Below are 10,333 nucleotides of genomic sequence, written 5' to 3'. Positions count from 1 at the left end.
CATTCTAACTCATTGCTGCCTTGTAAAGCCTCCTAGACTCCTGGTGAAGCCAGGTGGGCTTGTATCCAAGTAATTGTTCCCCAGCTGCAGGATCACATGCTGCCAGAATTTCTTATCCTGCAGCATAAGAACAGCCTTGGGATCCTAATCTTGCTGCGTGGTACCCCATCACCCCCGCAACTGGGTCTGTTCCTGCATCTCAGTCCCTCACACTCTCTGAACTTCTCAATCACTATTTTTCCCACTTACTTAACCTTTCTCAACCCATCCATAGCCTAGGGGAGATCTGGAGGATCTGGTGGGCTGCTTGTTGCTGTTGATGCTGGACTGTGGGAAGGGGGAAGGTAGGGGAAGGTAGCCCCTCTTCATGCCGGGATGCTGGGGGCTTTGCATGTGCACTGAGCTGCCAGCAGGGCTCAGCAGAGAAGCTATGAAGCTCCTGCAGTCCTCTGGGTGGGGAGGCCCTGATCAAGGAGAGAGTTTTGGGGCAGTGTCACCGGGTATCTAGGTCAGGTACTGGGGTGGCATGAACTCAGATCTTTCACTTTACTGCAGGCCTGACAGAGATGCTGCCAAGTGCTGGCGTCTATTACTTTCCATGGGAGATCAACAGCTCAGTCCCAGAAGGGGAGGCACTGAGAACGTTTGGCAGGTGAGAAGGGTACACTGCTGTCCTTGCAGGCCAGGCTTTTCTTTCACTGGCTGACCCCAATCCCTTTGTAATTGTTGTATCTCTGCACTGCTGAGCTTCCCAAATCAATCATTCCCAGGTTATGCTGCTATGACCTGGCCCGGTCTGAAGCTGTTCTCACCGCTCAGCACAGCTCAGCTCAGTACCAGGTTTGTGTCGACACCAAGTTTGTGGAGCCATTCCAAGCCCAGCTGGGATCTCGCTACATGGTCCTGGGAGAGGCTGAACATAGGGAAGGTAAATGCTTCAGGCACCGGTGCCCTTTGCTGTTTGCTGTTCAACAGCTTCTTCATGGCTCCCTGTGTGCACGGTGAGACATGCTGTCGCTGAGGTTGGTGTTGGCCAAGGCAAGCCTCTAGTCACACAAGCATGTGATTCAGGGCAGGAGCAGCCTGTCTCTCCCCATTGACCATGAGAAGAGCCACCACCATTATTTTGGTGAAAATCCGATGCTCTGGCACAGATTTTGTTCTAAAAAAGAAGCACCTCAGCAGCATCGCTGGGTTGGTGAAAGCTGTAGTGGAACCTTCTGGCATCATTGCCAGCCACCATATCATCTTCACTCCAAACATGGTTGATTGCAGCAATACCTCACTGTGAGCTGGGGGTTGATCTTTGCCATCCTTGAAAGGCTCTAATTATATCCCTGCCCTCAAAACATGGGGCGTGAGGAATGGAGCAGGCTCTGTTGTGTAACAGGGCACCCTGTTATGTCCTTTCCTGGGTGCCCTGAGCATTACTCCAGCTGCACGGCTCTTTGCCTGGGGACTTGATCTGGGCTGGGCTGTGCGGTTGGGAAGCAAATCCCAAGTGTTGTCTTGCCCACACCTGGCAACAAGCATTCGCATTCATACCATTGAAACCCTCAGTGGCATGTGGAACACCACACTGCACATGGCACTGAGTGAGTAACCGGCTAAGCCACTGCTGCAGAGTTCCTTTACAAAGACATACTACTTTGTTTATCACAGCTTAGGAGCGAGTTGTCCCCATTTTGCAGGGGTGGAAGGGGAGCAGGCTGAGATGGTGGCTGTGTCGCCAGGGTTTGGCCTCTTTTGTGCATCTCTCTTACCATTTGAATGCTACTAACAAACTGTCAGTTATAGTCAGCATTGAGCCTGTTCTAAGCCCAGCTTTGTTCTGTCCTCGTCTGCATGGAGGCATTCAGAAATGAGCTTAGAACCCATCCCTGGTGCTTTTCAGACAGGGAAATCCAAACTTCATCCAGTCACGAAGTAAACAGATGCTGCATGGTAGGCATTGCATGTCCTAGGCTCAGTGTTCCCCAGTGCACGGAGAGCACGGTGTCAGCATTTTGTAGCCTACAGAAGGAAAGCACATAACTAAATTAACCTGCTCCTGGGCCTGCTGCTCACGCTGGTGGCTGGTCCAGTCTCCTGCAAGTTCTCAGGCTATGATTATTTGGCCAGCTGGAGCCATATGCTGCCTGTAGGGACCTCTCTGTTTGCCTCCAAGCTGCTCCATCTGGTTTTCTTTATAAAGAAACTTCCTGTTTTTCCCAGGTGAGGGTCCCGTGGTAAAGGCACGAATATTGACCTGCGTGGAAGGGCTGAATGTGCCCTTGCTGGAACAAGCCGTACAGGAGCAGAGGAAATACTTCAGCGAGAGGCAGGAGAAGAAGATGGGAAAGAGCACATCCCGACAGCAGCTCTGAGGCCAGCCGTATGCTGGTCCTTGCACTGCCATTTGCAACAGCTCTGTTAAAAGTAAATTTAGAAGATGGGTTTGCGACATACTGAGGTTTGCTGTGGTAAATAGCAAAGTAAAGTCACGATGAGGGAAATGCTTGAAGACTCTGTGAGTCAGTATGTGCCTGTGGGCTGTCCGTTCATGCAGGTGTCATCACTGAAAATAACCTCTGGGAAGCAGGTTGGGTTGTTTAAAAAGGGAGGTTAAGAAAAGGGAGCACTTGAGTTATACTGGTCCTTTTGTAACGCAGGGCTTGGAGAGGTCAGAAACAGGGGAAGTCTCTGAACCTGGAGTTAAGCAACTTACTCTCAAAGCTCAGCAGCTTATGGGCTGTTGGCAGATAAAGGGTGAAGGGCATTAGCACAAAGTTCATGAGCCCTGGGTGACTGCAGGTCCAGTTTAGTTACCATGACTCAGCTTCCATACAGGAGCGTTCCTGGCAAAACACTCACGGATCTGGGCTGACCAGCAAAGAAACAAGAAAAACAAAGAGTTATTTCCAGCAGCACTGCCTCTTCAGGTTTTCAGGAGCTGCTGTATGGGGGGGGGGGGGGCTGATTTTTACTGTAGAAAACATATTTGCAATGCCCTGAGAATCACAACTTGACTTGACTTTCTTCCTTGACACAACTAAGTTTAGGAGACCTTAAATCACTTTATTGCAGCTTTTGATTGATGTATTCCTAAATAAAGATTTAAAAAGAAGGCAGCCCGTCTCTTATTGATTGAAACCCTCTTTCTTGCTAAGGCAAATGCATAACACAAAGGCCTTGCAGAAACCCCTGGATTTGCTGGATGGATGGCGTAAGAAAACTTGGCGATGTGCAGTTTGCCTCCTCCTCAGCACTGGGTGTATAAAGAAGGGCTTGGCTTTGAAAACGTTGCAAGAAGAGGAGATGAAGTTACATCAGAGCCACTCTGGTTTAAGAACATGGTGCCAAGCCCACCTGGCAGAACTAAACCATCAACAAAAAGACCAAAAATCACTAATGTGAGATGAGAATAAGTTAGTGCAAGAGAGGAGACTCCTGTGCTATAGGAATGTCCGGACCTGGAGGTAGCTGGGACTGTGGTTTGCAGGCAGAATTCAGCCTTTTCTGCTTTTTGCTGGTGAAATGTACAGAAAATAGGGACTGAAGCAGTACAATGCACAGCAGCAGATCAAAACACAACAGGTATTGACAAAGTCCCCTGTTACCAGCAGGCTTGATTCAAGGGCCTGAGGTAGCTCAGTAATTACAGTGCTTTCTGTAATCTTTAATCTTAGTTTAGCCTTATGTTTTTCATTCACACAGTTACAGAAATACAAAAACCCTGCCTCAGCACACTTTGTTCTGCCCAAGTCCAAAAACATGAACTCAAGAGCCAAGATTTTTAACCTGGTTCTTTAAGAGACAGTGATGAGCTTGTCATGATGGGTTTATGTTTACACCTCATCTCCTGTCTCTTCTCCCACCTTCCTCCTCATGCTTAAATTTTATCCAAATGGCCAGGTTTGCCAGAGAGTTGGGAATAGCCACGATGCCAGGGCTGGGAACAGCCAAGATACCAGATTCCTACAAGAAAACAACCAGAAAATCAACCAACCATGAAGCGGAGAGCAGATTTAGCAGTGACTCCAAGTGGAGATATGAGGACAAATTCAACCTTCACAAGCCACTGGGGAACCCACACTGGAGTTGGCCGTAGCCACGTGGATCCCTCTGCAGCCACAGAACGACTGCCCTTCGGTTCTTTCACATTGGCAGAAATCAGGATCAGTTGCACAAGGATGTTAAGCTGGCTCAGCAATGGGTTAAAGCAGTCCTTTGGGGGTCACCTAAAGTTGGGGTCTGCACTGTGGACCCATGCACCCATGTCCTGCTGTGCCCACCCAGAGACATGGAACCCCCAAGCTTTCCAGAGGACGGGCCCAATGGCCCTGTCTGCGTGCCCATTTATAATGGGTTTTTAATCTTGCTGCCTGCCAGCTATCAAGTCAATGATTAACCCCCACCAAGGACATCTCCCGAAAGGCCGGCTGAGTGGCACAGCCCACAGTGGGAAGCTTCAAGGGACAATTTCGCAAGAGAGAGCAAACACATGAAACAAGAAATGAAGAAAAAAAGACACTTCTGCTGTATGTTTGACCTGAGCATCCCCAGGGAACCTCCATTCTTTGCTGCATCGCCTTGGTGCCGGGCACTGTAAAAGGGCTGAAGAGCCTCCCTCGGCGCTGCGCAGTGCCCGTGCCGCAGGCCCAAAGCACCCTTTGCCTCCATTTTGCCCTGGTTTTGCTCTAGCCAGCGCACTGTGGGTCACGCTGCAGCCAGTACTGGTTGCTGCACAGCGTGCTGGGCTTTTTTGGGTGGGCTTGAAGACCCGCAAACACCCCCCAGAGCCCCAGCAGGCTCTGTCTGCCTGCTGCTGCCTCAGCCAAAGGCAGGCCCCTGCGCTGGGGGAGCAGCAAGAGGGGACCCAGACCCCAAGAGCAGCTCAGGGGAAGAGCAGACCCTTTCCACACACATTTGGCTGTAGGTTTTCCCCCGTTTCCTTTTGCTCCTCAGAAAGCGGTGCCAGCCACCCCCTGCGGCCATCGCGAGGCAGCGGCAGCGGCATGGACCCCTGCCAGGAGGTGTTTCAGAAGCTGGAGAAGATCGGGGAGGGCACCTATGGCGTGGTGTACAAGGCTCGCAACAAGCGCACGGGGCAGCTGGTGGCCCTCAAGAAGATCCGCTTGGACTCGTGAGTGGGGAAGAGCCCAGGAATGCCATGCACAGGGTGCTGAGGAGAGAGGGGGGGTGAGGAAGGCAAATGGCTCCTCTGGGGCCTAAGGCCCGAGGCCTGCCGTGGGGGTGAGCAGGAGGGTCCTGAGCCCTGCAAGGGGCAGGAGGCTCACAAAAGCCTGACGTGAGGGAAAGAAATGTCTCTTAACCAGCTCAAGCAAGCAGCTAGGGCCTCACCTGGCCCTACGTGGCTCTGGCTTCACAGCGCAGGGCAAGGGGAAGTAGCCACCATTTTGGGAGGTGTCCTGTTCCTCAGGGGCATGGTGCTTGCAAGGCTCCGTCTGCCTCAGAGACCACTTCAAGGCTCGGGCGTCTCAGCCACTGTTGCTTCTCCAAGTGTGCCCTCAGGTGCTCTAAAACCAGCTCTGCCTCGGAGTTTGCACTGAGACCACCCCTTCCTTCTCCTTCCCCACGGCTCCATTTCCCCCCGCCTCACACGCGGCTCCATCCCAGAGCCAGGGTGCTCAGCGTGGCACACGCTGCCCCACACAGGGTGATGGGGTACAAAGGGGGACACAGGCTGTGGGATCCTGGGGGATGGGTGCTATGCAGCCTGTCTCTGCCGCAGCGACACGGAGGGTGTCCCTAGCACTGCAATCCGAGAAATCTCACTGCTGAAGGAGCTGAAGCACCCCAACATAGTAAGGTAAGACCTGGATGTACCCTCTCAGCAGCTCATCGATGAGCTCCTGCTCTGGGAGCTCTGGGTACAGGCAGCAAGAGAGGTTTTCCTGTCCTTCCTGACTGCAGGACAGGAGCCAAATAGGAAAATGCAGGAACCATTTACACTTCCCTGGTTCTCAGCAATAGCTCACAGCACTGCTACTTCATTCCAGCAACACAGGCTGGTCCAAGCCGCTGCTATCCTATGCTAGATTCTGCTTTTGTGTCTACCTCTCTCTGCTCCAAAGGACTCCCAGAGCAGAGCAGTCTGTGGGAGCAGGGATTTCTGGGTCTGGAGGACCTTTCAGATACCAAAGGGAGCACTTGCATTTCTTTTGCAGGCTCCTGGATGTCATACACAGCCAGAAGAAGCTCTATCTGGTGTTTGAGTATCTGAATCAGGACCTGAAGAAATACATGGACTCATCCCAAACCAGAGAGCTTCCTTTAAGCTTGGTCAAGGTACAGCATGGAGGGAATGCTAACAGGCAGGGCAGAAGGCATGTGTCCTTGCTGCCTTCTGCTGGGCAGAGCCATCACTGAGCTGCTCATACCCTGGCTTCTTCTGAAGAGACTCATCCTTGGCTGGAGGCATTCAATCTCTCAGATCTCAGACAATTCAGCTGGGAAACCCTCATGACACTATTGCTCAGTGCTTTCATTTCCCAGCTGTTTCCAGGCTCTCCAGCCCATCTCACTGCAGCACAAACTGCTCCTAAGAGGACAGCTGGGGGATCTATTACTAATTGCCTTGTTACAGAGCAGTAGATGTGTGGAAGGAACTGCCACTTGACTGGAATCTCTCTGTCTCCACATAGGGTGGGAGCAGTTTGTGTGGGTCTCTGAGTAGTGGCCCGCCAGCCTAGTGTTGCATTATAACAAAGTCTGTTTTCCCCTTCAGGTCTATAAATGAGATCCAGCCTTCAAAGTAGTTTCACAGTGGCCTTGTCTGAAATCTTTTCTCTCCATAGAACTACCTTTTCCAGCTGCTGCAGGGTGTGAACTTCTGCCACTCACACAGAGTCATACACAGGGACTTGAAGCCACAGAACTTGCTCATTAACGAAGCAGGAGTAATCAAGCTGGCTGATTTTGGGCTGGCAAGAGCTTTCGGTGTCCCCCTGCGCACGTACACTCATGAGGTACTGTTGAGGCTCTCTGCTACCTGAGAGTGGGGTACACAATCCATAGTGCGTGAACAAAAGCACCATCATAAGTTACTCATCCATAACAGAGTCACAGGCCTGCCCAGGCACATGCTCTTAACATCATCTGCAGCTACAGGGCTACCTCATGTCCCACACAGTGTGCCGACTGCTTCTACCCTAGACTGCCTGCAAGCTGGGTTCCCACCTTCTCTGCATTGGGTATATTTATTTGTTGCAGAGGCTCCTGTTGAAGGATGATCTGTTAATCCCAGTCATGCTGTCACTAAGGTATTTGTTAATTCAGCATGGCCTTGGCATGCTCTGATTTGTACAGTCACTGCATTACAGCTGAGAAGAGAGGATTCCATACCTCTGCTTTCATCCAGGGAAACAACCAAAACTTGTTTCTTTGTTCCTTACCAGGTAGTGACTCTGTGGTACCGAGCCCCTGAAATACTGCTGGGATGCAAATATTACTCAACCCCTGTGGATATCTGGAGCGTCGGCTGCATCTTTGCAGAAATGGTAGAATGGGTTTAAATAGCCTTTTTAATGAGCAGGGAGGATGCAGCTGCAATGGGAAGTGGGGAAGAAGGGGCAAGACACAGAGCATCTGTGATAGTGTGGTCCCACCCTATGCTGGGGTGTATTTTATGGGAAGTACACTAAAGATGATCTTAATGTCCTTTAAAACTCAAGCTTTTCTATGATTCTGTGAGGGTTAGCTGATCTTTAACTGTGGGTTCAGAAGGAAATCTGCCACCCTCATGTGCCTGGCAGAAGGCCAAGTCTCTGTTGCCTGGCTGCAGTTCCAGGTAGGTGGGAATTTTGGTGCCTCCCCTTGCAGAAGGGGCAACTTCAATGTTTTTGCTGCAGCATTTTGACCCTGGGAGGAGGTGCTTCTTGCAGATGTCCCCATAATAGGCTGCAGAGAGCTAACACTCTCATAGCATGGCAGAGTGGATTTCTTTGGGGTCCATACACCACTTTGAAGGGCTTTTGTTATCCCTGCAGTGTAATAGCACTATCCCTAGCTCACGAAGCCACTGGAGCTGCCAAGCAGCAGATCCTGGGCAAGTAAGAGGGGAAGGAGCTAACCTGCAAGAACGGGTGTTAGGAAACTGGAGACAAAGAAGGACAAGGAACTGGCTGAAAGGGAGGCAGCCTCAGGGGAACATGGATCCATGGAGAGGTGCTGGAGACAAGCAGCCACACCTGTGACTTTCCCAACCACTGACCTGTCTGTGCAGTTGTTTGCATCTGCTGGGACATAGGGCTGCTTACAGCAGGAAATAGAACTGATAGAAAGGTAGGAATTATCTTTCCCCCACAGCTGACCAGGAAGGCCCTGTTTCCAGGGGACTCTGAGATCGATCAGCTCTTCCGGATCTTTCGCACTCTGGGCACTCCCACTGAGGAGACCTGGCCTGGAGTGACCCAGCTGCCTGACTACAAGGAGAACTTTCCCCAGTGGGCAAGGAAGGAGATGACAGAAATTGTTCCCAGCTTAAATCGAGATGGTAGAGACTTACTGGTGGTGAGTAACAAGTGCACTATTTTTAGGGACTCTGTTCTGACCACAGAATCATCAGAACAAGACCCTGGGACATGCAGGACCTTTTGAAACTGGGAAAAGAACAGGGACATTTGGGACTGATCTACCTGGATGTGCATTAGCTGACCTGGCTCTAATGCTCATCTCTGCCACTGCAGAAACAACAAATCATCAAACAGTGCTAAGTCCTGGCTCTAAAGCAGGACTGTCATTGCAGGTTCCTCTAGGAAACCACTGCATTGAGGGTCAAGAAACCCTTCTAACATAATTCCCATGGTAACTCCAGCTGTGGGTTACCCCCAAAGCCTGGAAAGGAGGAAAAACAGGAGTAACATCTGCATCTAGGACCACCACATGCAGGTACATTCCATCATTTTGTTTTTAAATTGCTAATTCTTCTGGGTTTCCTCTTGGTAGCAATTGCTCCTGTACGACCCCAGCAAGCGCATCTCAGCCAAGGCAGCCCTCAGTCACCAGTACTTCTTCCAGAGAAGCCCTCGGAAGCCTGAAGAGCAACGTGTGCTGCAGAAACACTGCAGATGAGAAAATACAGTTGGGATCCCTTCTCCTGAGGAGCCTGGAGGGGACATTCTTGCATTTAGAGACTCTCAGCCTGTTTTCCTGGGGGAAAGTTTGAGTTATAGCCCGTAGAACCCTTTTAAATGGGTCACGTGCAAAAGTAGGGGGGTATTTATCAGCGTAAAACACTGAAATGTGAGAGATCATCTTTCAGAGGTTTGTCCTTGCGTTGGTGAGCTAAGGTGACACAGTGATGTCTGCCAGCACTGGAGTCATCCCCGCATTCCCAGCAGCGGCACATCCCCAGGTGTGCCGGTGGCAGTTTCTGACAGCAGGGTGTGCCGGAGCTCCACTGCGGGCAAGGGAGCACTTCTCTGCTCCGCTGCTGTTACCAAAGCCTTGGCTTGTCAGCACTAGACAAGTTGTTTATTCTGAGCTGTTTAACAGAGCTGGCATTCTGCTCTTTCACAAGCTGAAATGCACTATATGATGTCTTAATTTGTACCTTAGCTGGGACCAAGAATCCGAAAGATCCAGTTAACATAAAGCACTTAATGCATGTGGCTGGAAAGAGAAACAGCTAGAGCCCTGGTTGTCCACCATTGGTCCAGACATAATGCTGTTTCCTTCACTTTATTATCTTGAAAATGTTTTTTGTTGTTCAAATGATTCAAGAATTGTCCCTAACTTTTGGTGTGGTTTTTACATCTTTTTCTTTTCAGTACAGAAGAGAAATAAAGGCTTGTCATTTGTTCAGAAGCCTTGGCATTTGTTCTTTGGTTGGGGCAGCCCATCAGCTAGTGAGGCAGCCCAGTCTGGCTCATCCTTTTTTCCCACAGAGCTCTTGTCCTTTTCTAATCTCCTATACTCTTTCTTTTATCTTTTCCAGCCCAAACCCTTGGCAGGTGCAGAGATGTGCTCTCACTTCCACTGTGGACATGGGACTGATGGTTTTACAGGCCAGTGCAGTCTCGATGGTAAGATGGGCTTGCTTTCCATCAGAGGTTCCCACAAACCAGTTTAGTTATGTTCTACATTTAAATACCCAAAAGACAGACTTTTAACGTAAGACAAACTTCTGTGCTTCTGCTTTCCGTGCACTCGCACACATGCCCTCCTAATGACTGTGATCCTCAGCATAAAAGTGCTATCCCAAAAGCCATCATGTTTATAGACTTTCGTGACAGATAAACACTGCAGTAAAGGAGAGGGGCACACAGAGCACACAGAGCTGTAGCAACACTCTCCTTCTGCATATACCACATATCAGAGAATTTGCACA

At 50.4% G+C, this 10,333-nt stretch overlaps 2 protein-coding genes across 4 annotated transcripts; both read left to right on the top strand.

Moving 5' to 3' along the window:
* The first annotated feature begins 368 nt into the window (after positions 1 to 368).
* On the top strand, positions 369 to 3,106 carry TEN1 (TEN1 subunit of CST complex). The gene is made up of 3 exons (XM_061461881.1): positions 369 to 652; positions 771 to 928; positions 2,215 to 3,106. Exons 1-3 carry the CDS (start codon positions 567 to 569, stop codon positions 2,364 to 2,366), a joined length of 396 nt encoding a protein of 131 aa, XP_061317865.1. The 5' UTR covers positions 369 to 566; the 3' UTR covers positions 2,367 to 3,106.
* Positions 3,107 to 4,947: 1,841 nt separating this feature from the next.
* Positions 4,948 to 9,803, top strand: CDK3 (cyclin dependent kinase 3). 3 transcript variants are annotated; one of them, XM_061461877.1, is made up of 7 exons: positions 4,948 to 5,125; positions 5,735 to 5,812; positions 6,171 to 6,291; positions 6,801 to 6,971; positions 7,401 to 7,502; positions 8,311 to 8,514; positions 8,950 to 9,801. In XM_061461877.1, the coding sequence occupies exons 1-7, from the start codon at positions 4,998 to 5,000 to the stop codon at positions 9,073 to 9,075; spliced, it is 930 nt and encodes a 309-aa protein (XP_061317861.1). In that variant the 5' UTR covers positions 4,948 to 4,997; the 3' UTR covers positions 9,076 to 9,801. The 3 variants fall into 3 exon arrangements, with proteins under 3 accessions (XP_061317861.1, XP_061317863.1, XP_061317862.1); XM_061461879.1 differs by lacking the exon at positions 6,801 to 6,971 and having other exon boundaries at positions 8,950 to 9,803; XM_061461878.1 differs by lacking the exon at positions 5,735 to 5,812 and having other exon boundaries at positions 8,950 to 9,802.
* Positions 9,804 to 10,333: the final 530 nt, after the last annotated feature.

The sequence above is a fragment of the Pezoporus flaviventris genome, unplaced genomic scaffold, assembly GCF_033815535.1.
Source record: "Pezoporus flaviventris isolate CSIRO_AGI_PZ_B2104156 unplaced genomic scaffold, CSIRO_AGI_Pfla_v1 ptg000034l, whole genome shotgun sequence".
Lineage (NCBI taxonomy): Eukaryota > Metazoa > Chordata > Aves > Psittaciformes > Psittacidae > Pezoporus > Pezoporus flaviventris.
This window is presented reverse-complemented; position numbering and strand designations above follow the sequence as displayed.

Excerpts from the sequence above, each read along its gene's own strand:
- TEN1 (XM_061461881.1), top strand. The coding sequence starts at position 567 with ATGCTGCCAAGTGCTGGCGTCTATTACTTTCCATGGGAGATCAACAGC. Across the intron at positions 653-770 it reads GCACTGAGAACGTTTGGCAG|GTTATGCTGCTATGACCTGG; the intron begins GTGAGAAGGGTA and ends AATCATTCCCAG. Across the intron at positions 929-2,214 it reads AGAGGCTGAACATAGGGAAG|GTGAGGGTCCCGTGGTAAAG; the intron begins GTAAATGCTTCA and ends TGTTTTTCCCAG.
- CDK3 (XM_061461877.1), top strand. The coding sequence starts at position 4,998 with ATGGACCCCTGCCAGGAGGTGTTTCAGAAGCTGGAGAAGATCGGGGAG. Across the intron at positions 5,126-5,734 it reads AAGAAGATCCGCTTGGACTC|CGACACGGAGGGTGTCCCTA; the intron begins GTGAGTGGGGAA and ends TCTCTGCCGCAG. Across the intron at positions 6,972-7,400 it reads TGCGCACGTACACTCATGAG|GTAGTGACTCTGTGGTACCG; the intron begins GTACTGTTGAGG and ends GTTCCTTACCAG.